At 29.5% G+C, this 22,024-nt stretch overlaps 3 protein-coding genes across 11 annotated transcripts; 2 read left to right on the plus strand and 1 right to left on the minus strand.

Moving 5' to 3' along the window:
* The first annotated feature begins 89 nt into the window (after positions 1 to 89).
* On the plus strand, positions 90 to 2,517 carry CFIM-25 (homolog of CFIM-25). The gene is made up of 7 exons (XM_068627390.2): positions 90 to 463; positions 557 to 602; positions 1,074 to 1,167; positions 1,248 to 1,321; positions 1,399 to 1,485; positions 1,565 to 1,675; positions 2,276 to 2,517. Exons 1-7 carry the CDS (start codon positions 294 to 296, stop codon positions 2,345 to 2,347), a joined length of 654 nt encoding a protein of 217 aa, XP_068483491.1. The 5' UTR covers positions 90 to 293; the 3' UTR covers positions 2,348 to 2,517.
* Positions 2,518 to 12,555: 10,038 nt separating this feature from the next.
* Positions 12,556 to 17,621, plus strand: LOC137820246 (mitogen-activated protein kinase kinase SIPKK). 2 transcript variants are annotated; one of them, XM_068624216.2, is made up of 9 exons: positions 12,556 to 12,960; positions 13,049 to 13,139; positions 14,090 to 14,224; positions 15,034 to 15,258; positions 15,367 to 15,549; positions 16,028 to 16,257; positions 16,649 to 16,694; positions 16,784 to 16,909; positions 17,301 to 17,621. In XM_068624216.2, the coding sequence occupies exons 1-8, from the start codon at positions 12,890 to 12,892 to the stop codon at positions 16,871 to 16,873; spliced, it is 1,071 nt and encodes a 356-aa protein (XP_068480317.2). In that variant the 5' UTR covers positions 12,556 to 12,889; the 3' UTR covers positions 16,874 to 16,909; positions 17,301 to 17,621. The 2 variants fall into 2 exon arrangements, with proteins under 2 accessions (XP_068480317.2, XP_068480318.2); XM_068624217.2 differs by having other exon boundaries at positions 12,579 to 12,960; positions 15,043 to 15,258.
* On the minus strand, positions 17,548 to 21,608 carry LOC137820244 (protein phosphatase 2C 50). Of its 8 annotated transcripts, none has more exons than XM_068624213.2 (6): positions 21,321 to 21,608; positions 20,904 to 21,070; positions 19,527 to 20,398; positions 19,108 to 19,440; positions 18,694 to 18,799; positions 17,548 to 18,178 (listed from the first exon to the last, which is right to left on the minus strand). In XM_068624213.2, the coding sequence occupies exons 3-6, from the start codon at positions 20,358 to 20,360 to the stop codon at positions 17,844 to 17,846; spliced, it is 1,608 nt and encodes a 535-aa protein (XP_068480314.2). In that variant the 5' UTR covers positions 20,361 to 20,398; positions 20,904 to 21,070; positions 21,321 to 21,608; the 3' UTR covers positions 17,548 to 17,843. The 8 variants fall into 8 exon arrangements, with proteins under 8 accessions (XP_068480314.2, XP_068480313.2, XP_068480311.2 ...); XM_068624212.2 differs by having other exon boundaries at positions 20,904 to 20,985; positions 21,071 to 21,608; XM_068624210.2 differs by having other exon boundaries at positions 19,527 to 20,461; positions 21,321 to 21,441.
* Between the last annotated feature and the right edge of the window lie 416 nt (positions 21,609 to 22,024).

Consider the following 22,024-nt stretch of genomic DNA (forward strand, 5'->3'; position numbering starts at 1 on the left):
TGTTGGTATTTTACAGTAACTTTTTCTTAATGAAAACAAATATTATATGAAAACAATATTTTAATAAAACAATATTTTAGTAGCATCTCACCTTAGAGGGTCTCGTGGAGTGCCACGTCTGAGAACAAAGAACACGAAAGAAAAAAAAAAAAAAACAGAGCAAAACAGAGCAGAACAGAGTAGAACGTTCTTCCTTCTTCTCTGTCGAAAACACACTTTTTCTTTTCTCCCCTCTTTAATTCAGTGCCTCTGTACTCTTTTTTTTGTTCCTTTTTTCTTTTCTTTGGGTAAATATGGGGGAAGAGGTGAGTGAAACCAATTTGCATGATGGAAACAGAGGAAACGAAGATCAAAACCTGGAATTTGACATCTATCCTTTGAGTAGTTACTATTTTGGATCCAAAGACGCCATTCCCTTCAAAGACCACACTCAACATCATCACCTTCTCAGGATTCAATCCAAGTTCCTTTTCTTTCTCCATTACCCTCTCTTTACTTCTTATTTCAATCTCTTTCTTCTCTTCTCTTATCATTTTTTTTCTATCTTTTTTATCAGCTATGCTGCTCGTGGATTACGAACTTCTGTGGAGGCTGTCTTACTGGTTCGTTGCTTCTTCCTTCAACCACTTTCCTCTTTATAATTTTTTTTGTTAAAAGACCAATTTCATAGGAATATCAAGCCACTACTAGTGTATTTTGCAATAGTTTAGATTCTCTTTGCTAGTAAAGTTTGAAACTTTTTATTGAAAGATTGAGATTGGGGAAGGCCTGATTCACTTAACTTTGCTTCTAGTTCATGGGTCTGTTTGTATGGATGTTATGAATGTCTCCTTAATACTTTTAGGAGAAGAGAAGAAAGTATTGATGTTCTCATATTAGCTTCTTCATACTCAAGTTTTTTAATTGTACTAAACTTTTAGAAGTGCTTTATTTCTTGATTTATTTACCCAAAGAGATCCTGTTTTGATAATCTTCATCTTAGCTATTGGGCATTTGATTTCAACAAATTATACATATGGGTCAAAGTTTTTGAGTATGATTCTGAACTGAGTACATAAATGTTGTTGTATCAGGTTGAACTGTTCAAACATCCACACTTGCTGCTTTTGCAAGTAAGAAATTCCATCTATAAACTTCCTGGTGGTAGATTAAGGCCAGGGGAATCAGGTATTAGAGGAAGCTCAACCATTTAAATGAAAAGCTTTGGTGATAGTTTTTTACTGCAGATGAAATTTGTGAATTTGTAGATACTGATGGATTGAAGCGGAAGCTGACAAGGAAGCTTTGTGTTGATGAAGATGGAGATGGTTCAGAATGGGAGGTATTACATTGCACTTGTGCTTGTCATTACAACCTGACATCATGTAGAGGAGCTGAACTGTAGTTTACTTGGTTTAGGTGGGTGAATGCCTTGGAATGTGGTGGAGACCTGATTTTGAAACATTATTGTATCCTTTCTTGCCACCTAACATAAAACAGCCAAAGGTACATAAATTCTATTGGCTTGTTTATGCAAGTTCTGATAAGGGATGTCCTAGTTTCATAGCCTTGCTTTCTGGTGTAGGAGTGTACAAAAGTCTTCCTTGTGAAGTTGCCTGCCAGTCAGAAGTTCATTGTACCCAAGAATATGAGGTTGCTTGCAGTCCCATTGTGCCAAGTTCATGAAAATCACAAGGTACAGACTAAGAAAATCTAGCCTGCTTGATTTCATTAAGCCTTCACAGTACCTCTATATAACATAGACAGGACATAGAGATATAGAGATATGTATAATCTCCTCTAAAATGTGTGTAGGACACGGGACACAGATCTATAAATTATATAAAATAAATTTACAGTAAAGATTTATGTATAAATATGTTTCAATTTTTTTTTAAGAGAAAGATGTTTCTCATGAATGGTTCAAAAGGATTTGTTCCTTATTTATCTTTTTTGAATTCAACAAATATTTTTTGAATTGGATATTTTACCAATACATGTCTTATGAGTGTGATACGCGTGTCAGTGTTCAATTTGTTTGTCCGACACAGACACATCATTTATCCGAGAGTCATAGCACGGTACTACTTGAAATTAGTATGTGTAGCTACCTTGTGTGGTGTTTATTCATGTCTATAAATTATAACCAAAGTTTTTGGTAACATGGTCAAACTGAAATTATTCCTTTTTGCACCCTTCATTGTGGTGGTGATTGTGGTTGGCTTTCTCATAAGCTTCATAAACATGGTTTTGGTTAATTGTTGGTGGTTCACCCCTTTACCTGTGCATTTTGCAGACATATGGGGAAATAATATCAGGGGTTCCACAGCTTCTATCAAAATTCTGTTTCAACATGATGGAATCTTGATCCAGGCACTCATTTCATGGTGGACAGGCACAGACTTGTATATATCATAACTTTCTATACCAAAAATCATACCCTAATCTTCAAAATATATAACATACATACATCATACATACCTGTATTGTTAGTGTGAAATTTTGTTCAGAGTAATGGACTTGAAATATTACGTTTTATCACCGACTTGGAATTACAAATCTTCACAAAATTGATCTCAGTGAAATTATATCCACCTCGTGTTGAGTTAAATAAATAGACTTGTTCAATTAATTAAAAAAAATACAGTTTTCTAGTTTTTTTTTCAATTTACTTGTTTTTATATGAAAATCGAAGTTGAATTCTAAATTACCGAAATGAATAGTTGGAGATCCCATATTTCATTGTATTTTTAACTGAATGGAAATCTTATTACTGGTTTTACGGGGTTGGATTAAACCTAAATCTTACTACTGGTTTATGGGGTTGGATTAGACTTAAGTTCACTTATGTAAAAAATTCAAAATTTCAAAATTAGAGTGAGAATTTTTTTTTTTTAGATTTTAAAAGAGAAAAAGTTAAAAAAAAATAGTAGTTAAATTATTTTGAAATATATGATTCTTAATTTTTTTATTAAAATAATAAATATCAATATAAAATATGCTTTTTATTCATTATAAAATTTATTATTAATAATAATTATTGATGGATATTATTAAAATTTAACTTAATTATAATAATATTTTTATTTAAATTTTTTTATGTATTCTAAAGCCCCTGCATGCACCAACTTTACAAATGATTTGTGGGGTACTATTATTAACAAGAGTTGGATTGACCTAATATTAACAATGTTACAGTGAATGCTATATTCGATTTCTAGTCTAGTCTTATGTTCTTATATTTAGCGTGGAAAAATTGGTATGAAGTTTTTTGGCCTGCTTTTTTTATTTTTTTTTAAAAAGTAAAAGATATATAAAATTTAAAATAAAATAAAAACTAATTTAAATTTTAAATTAAATTATTAATTTTGATAATAGAATAACTATTTGATAAAGATATATATTTTTGTTAAGTATAATTTTTTTCAACAATTGACCTAATATACCAATTATTGAGTATTATTCAACCAAAAGTAAAGTTATTGATGATAGTCAGAACATAAATATTTTTATCTAAGAACGTAACAACCAAAATATCATGATTTGATTCTACTTGGTCCACTTAGTATTCGTTACGAGATCATTGATATCACTTACAACACTTTTTGTCTTATTCTTATCCGTCGTCATGTAACAATATACTCGTACTTATGTGTATTTACTCAAATATTTATTAAATAATTTATAAAAAAAAAAGCAAATGAAACATTATATTAGAAATTCAATTCTAAAATTATAATTGGATAAATTTTAAAATACAATATTAAATAAATTAAAAATATTTTAATAATTTAAAATAAAAATAAGACAAATATATATACTTATTTTTATCTGTATACTCAATTTAAAGAGGTTTGTAGTTAAAGAGGTATACCTAAAAAAAATATCATTGACATTGTTAATGGTGCAACACTCATAATTTCTATCATTGAGACACTATCAACCAAAGAACATATAAAAAATATTATTCATATTAATATAGCAAAGAAAATGTGTGTTTGTATCTCCTGATTGATTGGAGAGTAACAGAGACCAAAAGATATTACGTTTTTTGTCCCTAAAAGTTTAAAATTCTTCTTCCAACAATACACACATGGTACATTCTTTATTTGTTTTATGTTTTATTTAAATACTGATAGTAAATAATTTAGATTTGTATTTATATAGGATTTTAAAGAATTTTATTTATTTTATATTTTATTTAAATACTGATATTAAATCATTTTAATTTGTATTTCTTTAGAATTTTTAATAATTTAATAATTTTGTTTATTTATATCAAATAATTTCGGATTTATATTTTTTTTTAATAATTTAGGAATTTTATTTGTACAAAATATATATGTAAAAAAAATTGTAAAATATATTTACATAAATTTTATTTTGTTTGTATATAAAACAATTTAATCATATTTTATTTTAATTACAAGGATAAATTTGTAATTTTACACTTTTATTTATCTAAAAATAATATTTTATTAATCACACATATCACATCATTTACTAACTTTTGTAATTTTTCCCTTCATTTCTTATCATATTTTTTGTAATTCAAACAATCTCACTTTTCACTCACTTTATCTCAAATCTTCTCAAATCTATCTTCAAATTAAAAAAGCATAAAGCTCTCTAATGTCATGTTTGTTTCTAGCAACGAATTCACATTAGATGAGATGAAGAAAAGCACGGAAATTACAAATTTCAAGAAATAAAAAGCAGAAAATGATTTTAGAATAATTCAACATTTTTTTTAATAACCATGCAAAAATTTGCTAAGAATTACTATTCAATATATATATATATATATATATAAAACAAACGATTAAAAAATATAATAAATATATATTTTCTAATTATTATATGAAATAAATATAATTTTATATTATTAATTCATTCATATTTATATTTATATTATAATAAAATAAATATAATTAATTATATAATATAATATAAATAATAATTATCTTCCCACAATCATCATATCACTCACGATTTCAATAAAATTTTCTCACAAATCCACTTTAATATATTTCAATCCAAACAATCTCACTTTCTTCACACTTTCCTCTCAAATCACTTCCTCAAATCCTTTCTCCAATCCAAACACACCCTAAAATTGTATTCCTTAAATTTGGGAAGTTAATATATGGATGATACCCGATATAATCTAGGCTAAAGAAAAAAAAATATTTTCATTAGTTAAACTTATTTGAGAGAGGTAAGTATGTGGGTAATACTCAAGGTAAATATCAATGAAAAAAAAATACTTAATATCAGGTAGACTCCTTGAACTTGAGAGAGGTAAGTATATGAATAATCCTCAAGGTAAATATCAATGAAAAAGAAATATAAATTTTATTTCATTACTTAGATTTTAACATCAGATAAATCTCTTAAACATGAGTGTTTAGTATATTTATCATGGTCTAAGATGATGTCACCAACTTGAGTTACAACATGTTGATTTTAGTAAGTAATTCACTTTATACACTTAATCATCATATTAGACATTAATAAAGTATTAGATGACTTAAACAATTAACTTAAATCCATTCAAATAAGATTCATTAAAATATTATGAATATTAATTAAAATATTATAAATATGTGAATATTTCAATTAAGACATTATTAATTTATAATGCATTTATTATATCACCTATGTATCTTAAACATTGGAGTATTTTCCCATTCATTAAAGAATGATTTGTAAAATAGTGTTGATCTTGTAAAACAATCTTAGTGCTTAATATACATTTAGTATTTAGGTATATTTATTTTGTATTTTATTGAAAAAAAACCTAGTTCATTCTAAAATGAATATTTCAGATATTTAAATTTTAAAACATTTATTAGAAAATGAAAAGAGATAGATGAAGATTTTGTGGAGGAAATTGGAAGGAAAAAAACAAGGTACATTGGTGATATAATTGTGGGACCAGTTTTTTGGAGAGTTACAAAATTTAGGTTTCATTTGGCATTTATTTGTCCATCTTTGATTTATGAACATTGATGGCTACCCTACGCCAAGGTCGGTCTTCCTTTCACCATCAAACCAAACACACCAAAAACATTATTATCTCAATTTACTTTATTATTTAGAGTCAAGCATTTTCTAATTTTTTTTTCCAACCACGTGTTTTTTGTGTTGTTCCTTCAAAGATTTTTCATACAATTTATTTTTATTTTATTTCACAATGCTTAAAATGTTTAAGAAAAGGTTTAACTAAAAAAAACCACTTCCCTTTTATCAAAACCCAACTAATATCATTAAAAAAAATTTAACAGGATTATATTTGTCGTTTCCCGTTAAGTGCGTTACCCACAATTTGCTTGTCTCTTGGAAGATCCAAAGTCACTAAGTGATTATCGACGGTTTCTACGAATCCTTGAAAAATAATCACTTTCCAGCGGTTTTTGAAACTCCTGCTATTCTCGGCAATTTTGAAACTCTCGCTATTTTCGATGGTTTGAAAACCCCCACTATTCCCGGTAGTTTTTAAACCCCCACTATTCCTGACGGTTTTTAAACCCCCGCTATTCCTGATGGTTTGAAAACCCCAATTACTTTTAGGAGGTGTATATATAAAAAAGTAGGTGATAAATAATAAAAATGTTGCACTAGAATAGTCCAAAGATTTTCTTAGACCTTTGTTTTTCTTTTACCGCCTAACATTAATTTATCACTACCCTTCAACTTGCTTTCCAAGGTTTCATAATAATACTATATAGGTATAATTTCGTATTAATACCAAATAATTATATTGATATAAGAAATACATATTACTTACTAAATCATTCATCTTATTCATTAAGATCCATTTAGTGACCAGTGTTAGAATAATAAACATAAAAATTTATGTTTAATTCTTATTATAAAAAAGTAAATTTATTATATTGATAACTTTTATCAAACAAAATTTATGAAAATAAAAAAAGCTATCATTTAAAAAAATTTAGATAATGTTTTCTGTTTTAGCTAATGCAGATTTACTTATATCTAAAAGGAACCTATTCTACATTGACTAGAATTCTAATCCATCTATGAACATAAATATGGGTATTTGTGTGTCTAAGGAGTTCCACTCAATTAATATTAGCCTATGAAAAGAAATAGTCTTTACTCAAGGTCTGATTGGATAAATTTTTCTGTAAATACTTACAAGAGAAAAAAAATGCAATAAGATTTTTAATAAGCTAAGACTACCTTACGCAAAAATTAAAAAAAAAAAGAAGCTTTTGGACAAATTAATATAAAAACAAAAAAATTGTGGAGAAATTTATTCAAATAAACCAAAGTCTGTACATATGGATAATATGCAGAACCTACAAACTACATTATCTCAAACAATATTGTTAAATAGTCCTTATAGTAGCATTATATTCTCATTATTGAATAATAAAGTGAATATTTTCCATTTCTAAATTCAATTATCCAACAACTATTATGTTTAGAAAAAAAAAACAACATATTTTTTTTTATCGGCAATAAAAAATAAATAAATGGGAACCACTTCAGGGGTGGTTCAACCCTTATACATAAAGAGCAAAACACCTTACCATACTCCTACCACGAAACGCCTACCTGATTATCTAAGGAACAACCAAACTAACCACAAGAAAATATTAAATTACCATCCTCATACAATCAACTGGGTTCAAAACCCAATTAGAGTACCCGAAGGAAGCACAATGGGACTTTGCGTAAATCCACGACCAAACCTTTACCTGTACTAAGGCGAATACTTCGAGCGCATCTACCACCCCCTATCGAAGGACACACAGTTCCTATGATTCCAAATATCACTCACAACTCCAACCCAAATTGCACCTAAACGTCTGAAGCATGACTTAACATGAACTGTAGAAAGTTTGCCAAAGGATCCTTATGAATAACGAAGGACACACCTAGCCACTTAAAACAAAGACACCAAACACGCCAAACGAAGTCACAGACGGAAAACAGATGACTGGACGACTCTTCCACCATCCCACACAGACAACACAAGGGATTCTCAATCACCACCCCACGTCTTTCCAGATTTACCCTAGTAGCAACCTTATTCTCTATCACCCTCCAAGCTGTGAACAAAGCAGAAGGCAAGGCTTTGCACCTCCACAACTTACTGTAAGCTGGAGGGACCTCCCCAACTATATCCTTCCTAACTTGAACATACGCTAAGTTAACCATAAAAGTTTGGAACCCCCCAGCCTTCCAAAATCCAACAATCTTCCTTCCCCAGTTCCAACTTCGCCCCTTGCAACAGCTGAATCAATTGCTCCTCTAGAGGCTTCTCCCATTCGAAAAAGGATCTACGCCAAACAAAGTGACACACCCAAACACCATCAATCTAATTCCTAAGCTCAACCACCTTTGCATCTTTAGCCAAACTAAGGGAAAATAGTCTCGGGAAAACAACCTTCAAAGCTCCACAACTCAACCTACTGTCCTCCCAGAAAGAGATGCCCTTCCCATCACCAACATCCCACTGAAAATCATCTTCAAAACTTATTTCCCAACCCTCCGAAGCATCAAATCTTTCCCCCAAAGGGAACCCTTTCTGGTTTTACCGACCTCTCTCAAATTTCTCCCACCAAAAGAACAACATATAAGTTACAACTAAAAAAATCAAGCTTGAATCCTTTCAAACTGAAGCATACCAACATTATTTAGTAATTCAATTGGTACTTCTTGACCTCCTTAAAAAAGGTCTAAGCCTGGACCACAATTACAATATCTATATCATAACAAATTATGAAACTTCAAAAGTCTATTCATAAAGATAAAATTTCCAAACCAAAAAGAGAACATGATAAACTCTTAACCCCTCACAATTTTGAATGCATCTAGTACAACTCTTGTGTCAGAAAAAATTAATAATCCTCCCAGCTCAAGAAATGCCTGCAAGACAATGAATTTTTTTAAAAAACAAACCAAAAATTGAAGCTAGATAAAAAATGTTAGTCTGATTATCAATTTCACTTTTAACAACACCAAAAGAATCAATTTAAAATCTATTGAATTTTAATTAATGAAATTATATACTAAGAAATGAAGAATCACATAAAAAAAAAGAAGCTAACTACCATTGTAGAACAAGGACTCAACAAGTAATCAAACAGCAAATCATTATATTGCACAAACACATGAAACACTAAATAATTAAAAATATCTAATATAGCAATGTAGACCTTCACTTTATTCTCTAATATAGCATGCAAAGTCATTCTAATATAAAAAAATGATGTTTAAGACAACTATATAATCACTTTGAGGACTTGTTTTTAAAGGTATTATTAGAGAAAGTAAACGTTGTAATTGTAAAGAAAAAGAGAGAAAGATGTACAAAATAGTGGTTATCAAATTGTTGCAAAAATTAATTGGAGTGTGAAGATATAATTATTTTATGCTAAAACCAGGACATTTTTCTATTGAGAATCAAAGATTTGTTGACTTTCTATCATGTTGATTCATTTTAGTTCTTAGTTGCATTAAATATTTGTTTTAATCTATGATTTTAAAAAATGTAATTCATGTTACTTCTATTTTGCTTCGTTTTTCACCTGCTACAATAATGACTAAAAAACTGAGTGATGATGCTTTTTATTTATTATTAAAGAAAATTCTGTTTCAGAGTTTCACAAACACAAAATATATGACATTCTTTTATATTTGTGTTTTGTGCATTTCCAAAAATTAGGATTTTAACCCTACTATATCAAACTTTAATAATTACTAAATTCGTAGACTTGAAATAATTATTTTTAATCTCTTATTAAAAAAATATGTACTTTTAATATATAGTAATCTGGGTTTCAAATCTAAATACAATCGCAAATAAATGTAAACATTCAAAATAAAATTTACTAATTTTTCACATATTATATTATGAACAGTTATTTTAAATATACCCTTTTTTTTACAGTTCAGAACAGAAAAAATTTAAGATAGATGCAAAAACAATCATAAAAATTACAAAAATTAATTGGAAAAAATGAGTGAGTGAAATCAATATTGTTTCTATCACCACATACTTAGTTACTTTCACTTATACATTAAAATGTTTTGAAACTTGATATTACGAAATTGACTTTAAGTCTAATTCAATCTCATAAAATAGGTTCATGAGTGAAGTTTAAATCCACTTATATACAAATTTGATATCATATTACGAAGTGAACTTTAAGCCTAACTCAACCCCATAAAACCGGTTCATGAAGTGAGATTTGCACTCATTTATATACAATGAATTGTTCTCATCTCTAATCGATGTGGAATCTCCAACATTTGAAAAAAAAAATCTATTTTCATTTTAAATTCGTTGAGATAATAATGATAAAATTATTATGATTTTGTTTTTAAAAAAATGTCTTAAAATATTAAAGGAAAAAAACGACATATTTAAATTATTTTTAATATCATGATTTAAGATTATTTAACATAAGGTATCCATTGAATAACAAGTCACATTGAAGAATTGAAAAATAGATGTGAACACAATTTTTTTATTGTTTTTCATCTACAGTATTCCATAAGGAAAATCTGAACTGGTAGAGTGGTTAATTTAATTTGTTGTTTTGAGATGGATTATTCATAAGTTTGTGGTGGTAGAACTAGATTTTAATAAAGTCAACAAATTAATAGACCTAAACCAATAAAATATAAGCAACTCAACGTAGAAAAAGTTGAAATAAATGAAGTATACAAGTTAATTAATGGAAAATTTTGCAGGACCTGTGTTTGTGTTCACAATTGGTTGACTTTTCTTCTATCTAGAAAACCAACTAAAATCAACTTGGACTCTATTAAATAATGGAATATACAATTAATATATATGATGAAAACAATAGGAATAAATATCTTAAGAAAAAATATATATCTATCCACTTAAAAAAATCATTAAATAATAATCAAATTTAAAAATAAAAAATAACTAATTATTATATTAATTAAATTAGATACTAATTTAGAGATTAAAAAATTATTCATATTTAAAATAGTTTCTATTATTAATAAAAATTTATAAAATAATTTATAAATTTGTATCTAAATTAATTACCTAAGTTTTAACGACTAATATTTTAAATTTTAAATTGGTCTCTAAAAAATTAATAAAAACCAATAAGTAGTTAAAACTTTGTTAGCTAATGATTAGATACTAATTTAAAAATTATTTTATAAATTTTTATTAGTAAAAAAAATATTTTAGATATCAATAATTTATCTAGTTTATAAAATAATATTTAATTTAATTAAATAGTAGTTAATTATTTTAGTATGTAAAATTAGTTTTTATTTAATAATTTTTTTATAATGATATAATAAGATACATATGTTTTCTGAAGAAAATTTCCAAACGAACATGATATCATTAAGAGGTGTTTTTCCCTTTTAAGTTAAAAGTTTTACATTTTTAGAGGTTGAAGTTAATAATAATTTATATTATATATATATTATTTTTAATTCATTAAAAATCTCTTAAAAAACAAAATTACAATAAAACTACTGATTTTCAAAGTAAAGGTTACTTTAGATAGATATAGTTATTGATGCTAATAATATTATCTAAACAAATTTAAGATTAGAACATAAATACACTTTAATATATTTTTTATTATTAATTAAAAATACACTTTATATCTTATTTAATCAACATCACTTATGATTCCTTAATTATTATTAAACTTTAATCAATAGTAAAAAAGTGTATTAGAAATTGTTCCAAAAGAAAGTGTTTCTTCTTTTGTTTCACAAAATCAAAAATTTTAAAACTGAAAAATTTGATCTATATAAAGTGAGTGGATACTTTAAAGGCGAAAGTCTGAATTTATAAACTTAAAAAAAAATAAAAATAATAATAATAATATATGAACAATTCAACGTTGAGAATATTTGCAATCTAAGCAGATAAATATTGTTTATAACAGTTATTTTAATTATTAGATAAAGTTTTATTTGTTTCATAAATAGTCTTTGTGTTCACACGTGTATTAGAAAATGATATAGAATGCATGTCACGATATTACAAAATTGTGACCCCTTCAAATACCACACTTGTCATAAATAAATGTGTTCAAAGTTATTGCTATTTGAACGCCATTTTTACTACTTTAATTTTATATAATTATTATCTAAAAAGATACATTTAGATCCATTTTTTATTTATTTTTTATTGATTATTAACAATGCATGAAATTAAATGGAAAATATATTAAAAGGGATAATATTGCTTTGTAAAAACGTGGTAATAATGCGCTAGTATTTTTATATCTGTATAATTACTTAAAATTTATATTTCAATAAAAATACTATTTTAAAGATTTTACAATATGTCTTAAAATCTAAGAAATTTAATTCTTCTTTTCATATATATATATATATATATATAATAAAATGGAGAATTAAATTAAAATACACAAAGTTGTAATTTTGAAAATAAAAATGACGTTAGTTTTTCATGATTCATTCATACATATTACATCATAAAGATTTATTTGATTAGATTAAGATTTTGATTGTGTGTGTTCATAGTTTTCCGTGAATTATTAAATGAAAAATTGGTCTTTAAAAGAAATTGCAATTGCACGTGAGAACACCTCAGAAAGGAAAAGAGAAAGACTATTGTGAGTATAATGTCTGAAATGTCAACACAAGTCTTCTTCTTCAAACTTCAAACCTCATTTCTTTACACCTTCACTGTGATGATCCTTCTTCTTACCAACCTATTGCAACTTCAACTTTAACATCACAATCTTCAAAATACTATAAACCTTTCACTTTCAACTCAGTTACTTCCACATACTAAATATAACCATTTAGTTGCCCAAATGTTTTTTCATTATATTCATACATAATCTTACTATATGCACATACAAAGAAAGTTTTTTTCTTTTTCTTTCTTGGACCCATCATGAAGAAAGGGAGCTTCAACTCTGGTCTCAAACTCACTGTTCCTGCATCTGATTGGGGTTCATTTTCCAGGTTTCTGTGAGCCTCTCTTTTTGTTTGAATGTGTTTGATTCCTGTGTGGTTTTGGCTGATTCCAACTGTGGGTATTTGGGTGTGGTAGGGCTGAGTCTGGAAGTGAAACGTTCAAAGCTGGGGACTTGCTTGTCAACAAGGAAGGAGTTCGAGTTGTTTCTGAGAAGGAAGTGGAAGCTGTAAAGTTTTTCTCTTTGGCGTTTTATGTTTTGCACTTTATTAGTTTCTTCTTTGGAAAATGTGTATGTTCAATTGGGCTGGTAAGTTGTTTCTCTTTTGGATTTGATCTTTTGATACTGATGAAATGCTTTCTCTGACAAGAAGGGGTTCCTGAGTTTTTGTTGTTCCACAAAATGGGGCACTTTTTGTTTAGAAGAAGAGAAAGATTTGGTGTTTCTCCCTTATAATGAGAAAATTTTGGATAAGGAAACAGAGTGAGAAGGGGGTTGTGAACTGTTGATTGAGTTTAACTTTTCTCTTACATTTGTTTTTTGTCTGTAAGCAAATGGAACATAGGATGCAAGCTGATGAAGTCAAAGATTATGTTCTCAAGACATCATTCAATTCATGAAGTGCTGAATAGATTTAGTTCACAATTTCATTTCTATTCTATCTAAAATGAAATAAAATATATTTTGTTGTTTTCTGGACTCAAGAAATTGGTTTTGGTTTGTCTACTTGTGTGAACTTTCAGAGTCAACAGAATGTGCCAAAGCATCATATCTGTGCTTTTCAGTTTGTAAATTGAACCAGTAAGTCATGGTGTAAAAGGCTAAGCTTTTGTTTTATATTGGGAAATTTGCAGGCTTCTGGAGAAACCCTTTTGCATAAACTTATTTTTACAACAAAAGGGAGAGAAGTATGAAATAAGATGATTCATATGATAGTTAGAAATAGAAAAATAATGAATTATAAAAGGGTGAAGAATAATATAATTCACTTTTACCTTCTGCTATTTTATGATCTAAACCTCTGTTCCACACTGTGGTCCCTGATACAAGAGGTTCGAATCATGGACTTCCTGTTTAGTAGTATTTTGTTTGGTGAATACACTTTTTGAAAAGAGGTTACATGATGAACACTGAATTCTGATGATTTTGTTTGAGTTTAATGTCTGTGCTATTTTCAGCCACCACCAATCACGCCACTAGACAACCAGTTGAACCTGGCAGATATTGATACAATAAAAGTGATTGGAAAAGGAAATGGAGGGATAGTGCAATTGGTGCAACACAAATGGACTAATCAATTTTTTGCATTGAAGGTATACATTGTGTTTGAGTTTGCATCTGCTGTTTCTTTTGTCAATTTTTTTGTACAGTCATGTCAATACAAGTCATGAGTAAAATCATTTTCATTATTCATGGAGAATTTAGATTGTGATATTTAAATGTTTTTCTCCATGAAATTAGTGTAAGCCAAGGGAACATAAAGTTTCAGGAGGTTTTGATCTCAGATAAAGTTTAACAAACTGGTTTCCTAAGGAGTAAATAAGAGATGCTGTTTTATTTTTATAAATGGAAAATTATAGAAAATTAAAAGTTGAAAAATAGTTATATAATGATCCTAAAGTTGCAATAGAAAAGATAAAAGAAAGGTTTGATTTGATTTTCAATCTTTTATATTGAATAATCTAGTGTTCTTATGGATAAAGACTCTCTTGTTGATTTTTGACCACATTTTCCATTGAGTTCTCTTATCTCTTCCTTTTTTCCTATGGATTTGTGGAAGAAGGGAAGAAGAACAAAAAGAAAATTCATCATCACAATATTTTTTATGAATGATGATACATTAATTCTAATTTTTTATATAACTACGTTACAACTCTCAATATTATTATTTTAATATTTTTTATATCATTTAATTATAAATTTAATTTTTATTATATATATTATTTTTAAACCTATCATATCAAAAAATTGTTGTGAAATTATCATTTTCCTGTTTTTACTCAGTATACTTTATATAGTTTTGTTGTATTTGAGTTTTTGCTCCTATAGGAATAAAATTCTGTTTATCAATTTGATTCCTTACAAACAAACAAAAAATGTTTGTATTGTGTTGATGATTTAGGAAATTCAGATGAATATTGAGGAGCCTATTCGCAAGCAGATAGCACTAGAGCTAAAAATCAATCAATCAGCACAATGTCCTTATGTTGTTATCTGCTACCAATCATTCTATCACAATGGTGTCATATCAATCATATTAGAGTACATGGATGGAGGGTCCTTAGAAGATCTTCTCAACAAAGTTAAAACAATTCCAGAGTCATATCTTGCTGCCATCTGCAAGCAGGTCACAAATTAGTTACTGCACTTCATCCATCCTTGCACCATTCATCTTTTTCTCTCTTCAGGCCTAACTAGACTCTATACCCTTTCTTGTTTTAACTCTGCAATGTAGGTGCTGAAGGGCTTAATGTATCTTCACCATGAAAAATACATTATCCACAGGGACTTCAAACCTTCTAATCTGCTGATAAATCATAGAGGGGAGGTTAAGATCACTGACTTTGGTGTAAGCATAATCCTGGAAAATACATCTGGTCAAGCAAATACTTTCATTGGCACACACAGCTATATGTCTGTGAGTAACACAAGTATATCTTTCATTTTCCTCTTCACTAATTTTAGAAACCAAATAATTAGTTACTATATTACTAAATTAGAGGTCATTTTATAAACAAAAAAAATTATTGGTATCTAAAGTAGTTTCTATTATTAATAAAAAATTATAAAATAATTTCTAAATTGGTATCTAACTGTTAGCTACTAAGGATTTAGCTATTAATTACTTATGTTCTAAATTAGTCTCTATTAGTTTTTTAGAGACTAGAATCTAAAATATTAGTAGCTAAAACTTTGGTAACTAATTTAGATATTAATTTAGAAACTATTTTATAGTATTTTATTAATAATAGAAACCACATTAAATACTAATAACTTTTTAGTTTCTAAACTAGTATCTAATTTAGTTAATATAGTGACTATTTATTTTTAGTTTCTAAATTTAATGATTTTCTTGTAGTGGATGCAGAGCTTATCGATTATGCTTATTTTTGCAGCCAGAGAGAATCGCTGGTAACCAGAATGGCTACGACTACAAAAGTGATATATGGAGCTTGGGACTGATTTTGCTCAAGTGTGCTACAGGGCAGTTTCCATATGCACCACCAGATCAACGTGAAGGATGGGAAAATCTTTTCCAGCTAATTGAAATCATTGTGGAAAAACCTTCCCCCACTGCCCCATCAGATGATTTTTCTCCAGAATTTTGCTCATTTATCTCAGCATGGTAAATATTAAGTATGTTTCAGTAACTAAATCTATAACCTCAACAAACTTGGGCCACCAAAATAAAATTAAAACAAATACAGTCTCATCCTCAAATTAGTTGCGATGCTTGAAGAGCCTACAATTCAAAAGCAGAATGAGTATGTAGCTAAAACATGTAGTCTATCTAATTGTGTGAGGCCTTATATTCATATTTTGTAATATAGTCTATCTAAATTGTGTCTGAAGCCCTTTATATCTGATATAATTTCATTGAACAAATCCTCCTGTGTTTAAACATATCTTAGAGATTGGATCACCAATCACTATTTAATCAGCTATTTTTGTAATAAATTTTGTTACTGTGTATTTTATGAGGCTTCTGATCATCCTTTTGTCTTTTCTGTGTTTAGTTTACAGAAAAATCCAAGGGATAGACCGTCTGCTCGGGACCTTATAGTATGCATAATCTTAAACTATATGAGTAAACCATGTAAAATAGATCTAATACTCGTTCTTACAGTGTATATCTCTTATTCAAATTTCAGAACCATCCTTTTATCAACTTGTATGAGGACTTGAATGTGGATCTTTCAGCTTATTTCTCCAACGCAGGATCTACACTTGCAACTATATAGAACATAGTATGTTTCAGTACTGGACTTTATTCAAAGGTAATAGTTTATTCAAATTTGTGCTATGTATCACTTCACTAGATATTCTTGAATGCAAATTACCACGAACAGAATGTTTTAATCTGTCACTGTAATTGCTCCTATATGGAGGGAGCAAAGCAAACCAAGGTTCTACATTGCATGCGGTTGAAATTTCTGCAATCCTAAATATTGTGAAAAATTAAGGGGCTAATGCAGCTGATGCAGTCACTTAATGTTGCAGTCAAAATTGCAATGGCAAACTGTTTTAGATGGTCTCATGTTTGGACACTCAGAAATTTTCTGACTGGTTTCTAATTCTTTACTAAAATGATCATTTGTTTCTAAAACTTGTGTTGTGCTACTTATGAGATTGGAATACTCTTCTAAAGCCAATATCATACATTTACAGATATTATTACCCAGAATGCAAGTAAATGTGGGATGTGCTAGTTTGCTTCAAAGTTTCCAAGTCTCCACACAGTTCTGAACATTGAACAATATGGCATTCTCTGGCAACTTGGCAAATGGAGAGTTCTACTGTTACTTTATATGTAACTTCAATTTATATTCCTTTACTTTGTAGAGGATCCCCAGTTGTCATGATAGAGTCAAATGTTCAATAATACAAACTCTTCAGAGAAATTTATACCTACTCATTCGAAAATAACTAATAATGTATTCAATAGTGGTTGTAATGATTATTCGAGAAGACAAGTTGAAACTTTTACAACATTGTTCATTAAAAATTAATTTAACTTTCTGATGGGGGCAGCTCCAGAGTGACACCTCAATCTCATCTTAAGGTGAGGCATCAAATTTGAGCATACAATGCATAGCCCTGTTGAAAAACTGAAGGGCCAATATAATAAATAAACAAATATGGTAAGGACTAGAAGATACTTGTAGAAATGGAATACATTTGACAACTATTCCAGATAAAGGGTTATCAATTTTATTCTTTTTTCTTGAATTTTCTTTGGGGCTTCAAGTCTATAACAATGACAGAGATGTTATCTTTGCTTCCTCTTTGAAGGGCAAGTCTAGATAGATACTCTGCAGCATACTGAGCTGCAGGGTCAGGTCCTTGGCCTTGTTGTGATGAAGAGTTGTTGCCATTCTTCTTATGCCAAAGAAGGATTCTCCTTCTTGCAAAGTCACAGGCTTCTTCATTTGTCATGACATCCCATAATCCATCACTGGCCAGAACGAGGAACTCATCGTTTTTGTCTCTTTGGACACACTTCACTTCTGGCTCTGGAATTACCCATGGTTTCAAGTACCTGTCACCTTTTAAGGAACAAGAACCAAATTTACACTCTGTACACACTATGCATGCTATACTATATACATATATATAGTGCTAAGAAAATATCAACATTGGGCTAACGAGTTAAGAACTTTTGTAAAGCTTAGTTAGATTTTGAAAAGTACTAGGTTGAGCATTATTTTTACTAGGTTTACGGGTGCTTCAAAAATCTTGTACCTTTTGTCATTTGGCACCTCATTTTAATTCTTTTTCAACATTTGTTTACAAAATGGTCATTTTGTTAGTTCTTCAGGGGTGTAGTTTTACCTTCCATCGAGTCCTCTAAACAAGTTTTGCATTTAATCCGTCTAAAATGTTAAGGGGAAAAAATGGGAGGAGAAGACTAATGGAGAAACTATTTGATAACCAAAAAAAAGTTTTATGAAAAATGTGTTTTTAAGAAAAGCTAAACATAAACATTGTGAAAAAATGCTCCATAAATAAATTTGTATAGCTGTATAAATTGGTGCTATAAAACAACACAATAAACACATACCTATGGACCTTGACACTGCCAAAACACCAAGAACTCGGTACCCGTTCCATTGTATGACCCTTCCTCCTGAAGCTTCAATCCTTTCCCATTCATCTTCTCTATTTGGCTGCAAAGATGAAATACAATTTCCTCCATCAGATAACTACATCTTATTAATACTTTTTTCATGTGATGATAGATGATTGTTGCTACTTGAAATGTCAGTCTAGTTGAGATGTCAAGTTGCATAATGATGTCTAACATAAGAACTTTTATAAAAAAAAAAACTACAGCTTCTAATTATACTCCAATACAAAAATTGAACATCGACTTGAAATGTAAATGACTAAGGCGAAACTCCAATTTTGATTTAAGAACAATACTAAAAACAGCTATGGAAATGTAAGCAAATTGTGGTTGAAACGAATGCCTTACTTTGTGATCATCAGACATTGGTATTGCTTCTTTTCCACGACACAAGACAGCTCTTGAATCTCCACAGTTTGCAACTATTATGTGAGTTTGAGTCAAAAGGGCAACCACAGCAGTGGAGCCAACAGCCTCAGAAGCAAGAGGTTCAACACTTGCTCCATTATCTTCACCAACTCCTCCAACCTCATCATCTACTTTGTGAAAGCAATTGGAGAATGCCTTCTTCCATTGGTCCTCCCAGTTTTCCCTCCCATTCTGTTCTTCCAAACTCGATTGTGCAGCTTTTATCTCATCAACCAACACTGAATGAAGATGTTCCCGGCAGTAATTGGCAACCTATGAAAACATCACCCTATGTGACATGGAATGGAATAAGGAGTAACTTGGATGATACAATTGAAAGGAAGTGTTTTAAGGCATACCTGACAGCCCCCATGTCCATCATACACACCAAAAAAGTGGGCTGGTGAAAATTTTGAGTTTTCACTCACATAATCATCCATTACCATCATTGAAGTGACTTGAAAAAGGTGAGGCCTAACAGCAATAGCATCTTCCATTTCCTCTCTCCTTCCACAAACTGATGAGCAACCCCAAAGTGGGGTAGTACTGGTAGCAACACTCAATTCCAAGCATGTTGCCTTCTCTGGCATCTCATGAACCACGTCAAATGGTTTTTTATCAGACTCATCTGATCCACTTCCATCTTCACTCTCCTGTCCCCTAGCAACAGAAACCATGTTCTGCAGTGGCTCTATAGCTGCACCTGGCGGCTCGGTCGAACCGGCATGAATTGTGTTATCATCAACCTTTATGGTGATAGGTGAACTTATTTCACAACAATTAGCTCTAGAAACAGAAGATTCCTCGTTACAAGGACTACTTTTGTCACCAGCAGCAGATTGAGAGATATGCTCACACTGAAAATCCTTAGCTAACAATGATTGATTTTCTTTCCTTGCCTGCTTTTGGTTTTCAGCATGAAAACAATTATTGTCTCCTTGACTTACCATTTCTGAGACAAAATCAGCTCCAACCTGGTTGTCCTTTGCCTCTGAAGACACTTTATTTTGGGGTTGAGGACCAATATCTGTGTGATTTTCCCTTTCCATTGCAGGATTTAATATTAAAACTGGTGCAGTATTTGCCCTGAGCTTTAGGCCAGTTATCTCCATGTGGGTTGTCACTGATGGATCTTTTTGTATCAAATTCCCAAGTGCAAATGGCACTGCAACCGTCGAAGTTATTTCCTCCATAGGTTCTATTTTTGCTTTCTTTCAAATAGCCTTATCCTCTACCTACAAAACCTCTTCTCAGTGACAAGTTCAATTGGCATATAAAAACACTAAGAAGACTCCTACGGCAAGAAATTAAAAGATCTCAGTACAAATCCTCTACAGTGTAACAAGACCCGTTCTAGGCATAAAAAGTTCAAAATCAAAGGTTATATTGAAACAGTGAAAGCTAGATGCTAGAATAGCTCTATCATAGACCCTTTCTCTATTTAAACCCCAACAGAGAACTGTCCAAAAAATCTTTAATTTCTCTACCCCTCACAAAAATTATATTGATTCCTGGAACAGAAGGCAATAGATGATTCAAGAAACCCAAATCCAAATAATTGTCTAAGTCAGTGCCTTGTCTCTCTCTAGCAAACAAGGAGACAAGGGAAATGGGGTCATCAAAAAATTATGAACAAGAAAACAAGGACAAGAACAAATAGTACAAATTAGAAGAGAAGTTCCTTGGATCTGAGGGAAACAACATCCACCATAGAAATTTAATTTCCCTGAGTTTACCTCTTGTGTTCCTTTCATGTGTCAACTACAACATGGCCACCCATCCCCATGTCAACATCCACCTACTTTATGCCATTGCTACCTGTAATTATACCTTCATTTGTTTCTTTCTTGAGTGCATTCAGACTAATCTCTTGAAACAGTAAAAGTGCAGAGTTGTTGCTTACCTTCACAAAATGAAAAAAGGGATCAAAACATCAACAAGTAGATGATGCCAAAGCCATTATTGGACTATTTGTATCAAACTGTTAACAATGAAACATTTGTATCCTCTTCACCCTTTTCTTTACATAAAAAAAAAACTGAAAATAAAAAAGCACTCTCAACACAACCTATGAAAACAAACACGTAACAGATGACTCATGATTGATTGCCTTTTATCTTCAATAAAAAAGCAAAAAACAAAAGAATTCTTACACAAAAGGTTTTGTTTTCTTCACCAACCAAAGAAAAAATGGGAAAATAATTGTACTGTAAAAGGTTTCATTCACACTTGTTGCCTTGCTTAATGAAGCAAGAGTCTGACACGTAGCACTTTGGTTTGGTTTTTTAGTTGGTCGGTTTGGTTAGGTTACATCATTCCCTAACAAATATCTAAAAGGAACACTTTCTTTAATATCACCGATATCTGCAAAAAGATTTTGGACGCCAAAGTCTTTCTTTCTAATCTCTATTGTTCTACAAGAGTGATGAAGTTTGAAGCATAGTGTTCATAACATTATTTTATGCATTTGTATAAGGAAAATAAATGGTGAAAAAGTATACAATAAAATCACTAAATAAAAATTAATTTAATTTTAAAAACAAAATATATTTAATTATTATATTAATTAAATTAGATATTATTTTAAAAATTAAAAAATTATTAATTTTTATAATTGATAAATTACTTTAAATTGATATCTAATATTTTTTATCAAATTTAAAATTTAAATAATTGATAGTTAAAATGTTAATAATTAATTAAATATAAATTTAAAAATTATTTATCAATAATAGAAACTAATTTTAAAAATCAATTATTTTTAATTTAGTTAATATAACAACTAATTATTTTTATTTTCTAAAATTAAATTTTTTTAATAATTTTTTACTAGTAGAAGAGAAGGAGAGATCCATGA

The sequence above is a fragment of the Phaseolus vulgaris genome, chromosome 9, assembly GCF_051622355.1.
Source record: "Phaseolus vulgaris cultivar YP4 chromosome 9, ASM5162235v1, whole genome shotgun sequence".
NCBI lineage: Eukaryota > Viridiplantae > Streptophyta > Magnoliopsida > Fabales > Fabaceae > Phaseolus > Phaseolus vulgaris.

What these genes read in the sequence shown, in the direction of transcription:
- CFIM-25 (XM_068627390.2), top strand. Translation starts at nt 294, where the DNA reads ATGGGGGAAGAGGTGAGTGAAACCAATTTGCATGATGGAAACAGAGGA. An exon ending in CTTCTCAGGATTCAATCCAA is followed by an intron (nt 464 to 556) that starts GTTCCTTTTCTT and finishes CTTTTTTATCAG; the next exon opens with CTATGCTGCTCGTGGATTAC. An exon ending in ATTAAGGCCAGGGGAATCAG is followed by an intron (nt 1,168 to 1,247) that starts GTATTAGAGGAA and finishes GTGAATTTGTAG; the next exon opens with ATACTGATGGATTGAAGCGG.
- LOC137820246 (XM_068624216.2), top strand. Translation starts at nt 12,890, where the DNA reads ATGAAGAAAGGGAGCTTCAACTCTGGTCTCAAACTCACTGTTCCTGCA. An exon ending in CTGAGAAGGAAGTGGAAGCT is followed by an intron (nt 13,140 to 14,089) that starts GTAAAGTTTTTC and finishes TGCTATTTTCAG; the next exon opens with CCACCACCAATCACGCCACT. An exon ending in GCACACACAGCTATATGTCT is followed by an intron (nt 15,550 to 16,027) that starts GTGAGTAACACA and finishes TTATTTTTGCAG; the next exon opens with CCAGAGAGAATCGCTGGTAA.
- LOC137820244 (XM_068624213.2), bottom strand. Translation starts at nt 20,360, where the DNA reads ATGGAGGAAATAACTTCGACGGTTGCAGTGCCATTTGCACTTGGGAAT. An exon ending in CAATGTCTGATGATCACAAA is followed by an intron (nt 18,800 to 19,107) that starts GTAAGGCATTCG and finishes TCATCTTTGCAG; the next exon opens with CCAAATAGAGAAGATGAATG. An exon ending in GGCAGTGTCAAGGTCCATAG is followed by an intron (nt 18,179 to 18,693) that starts GTATGTGTTTAT and finishes GTTCCTTAAAAG; the next exon opens with GTGACAGGTACTTGAAACCA.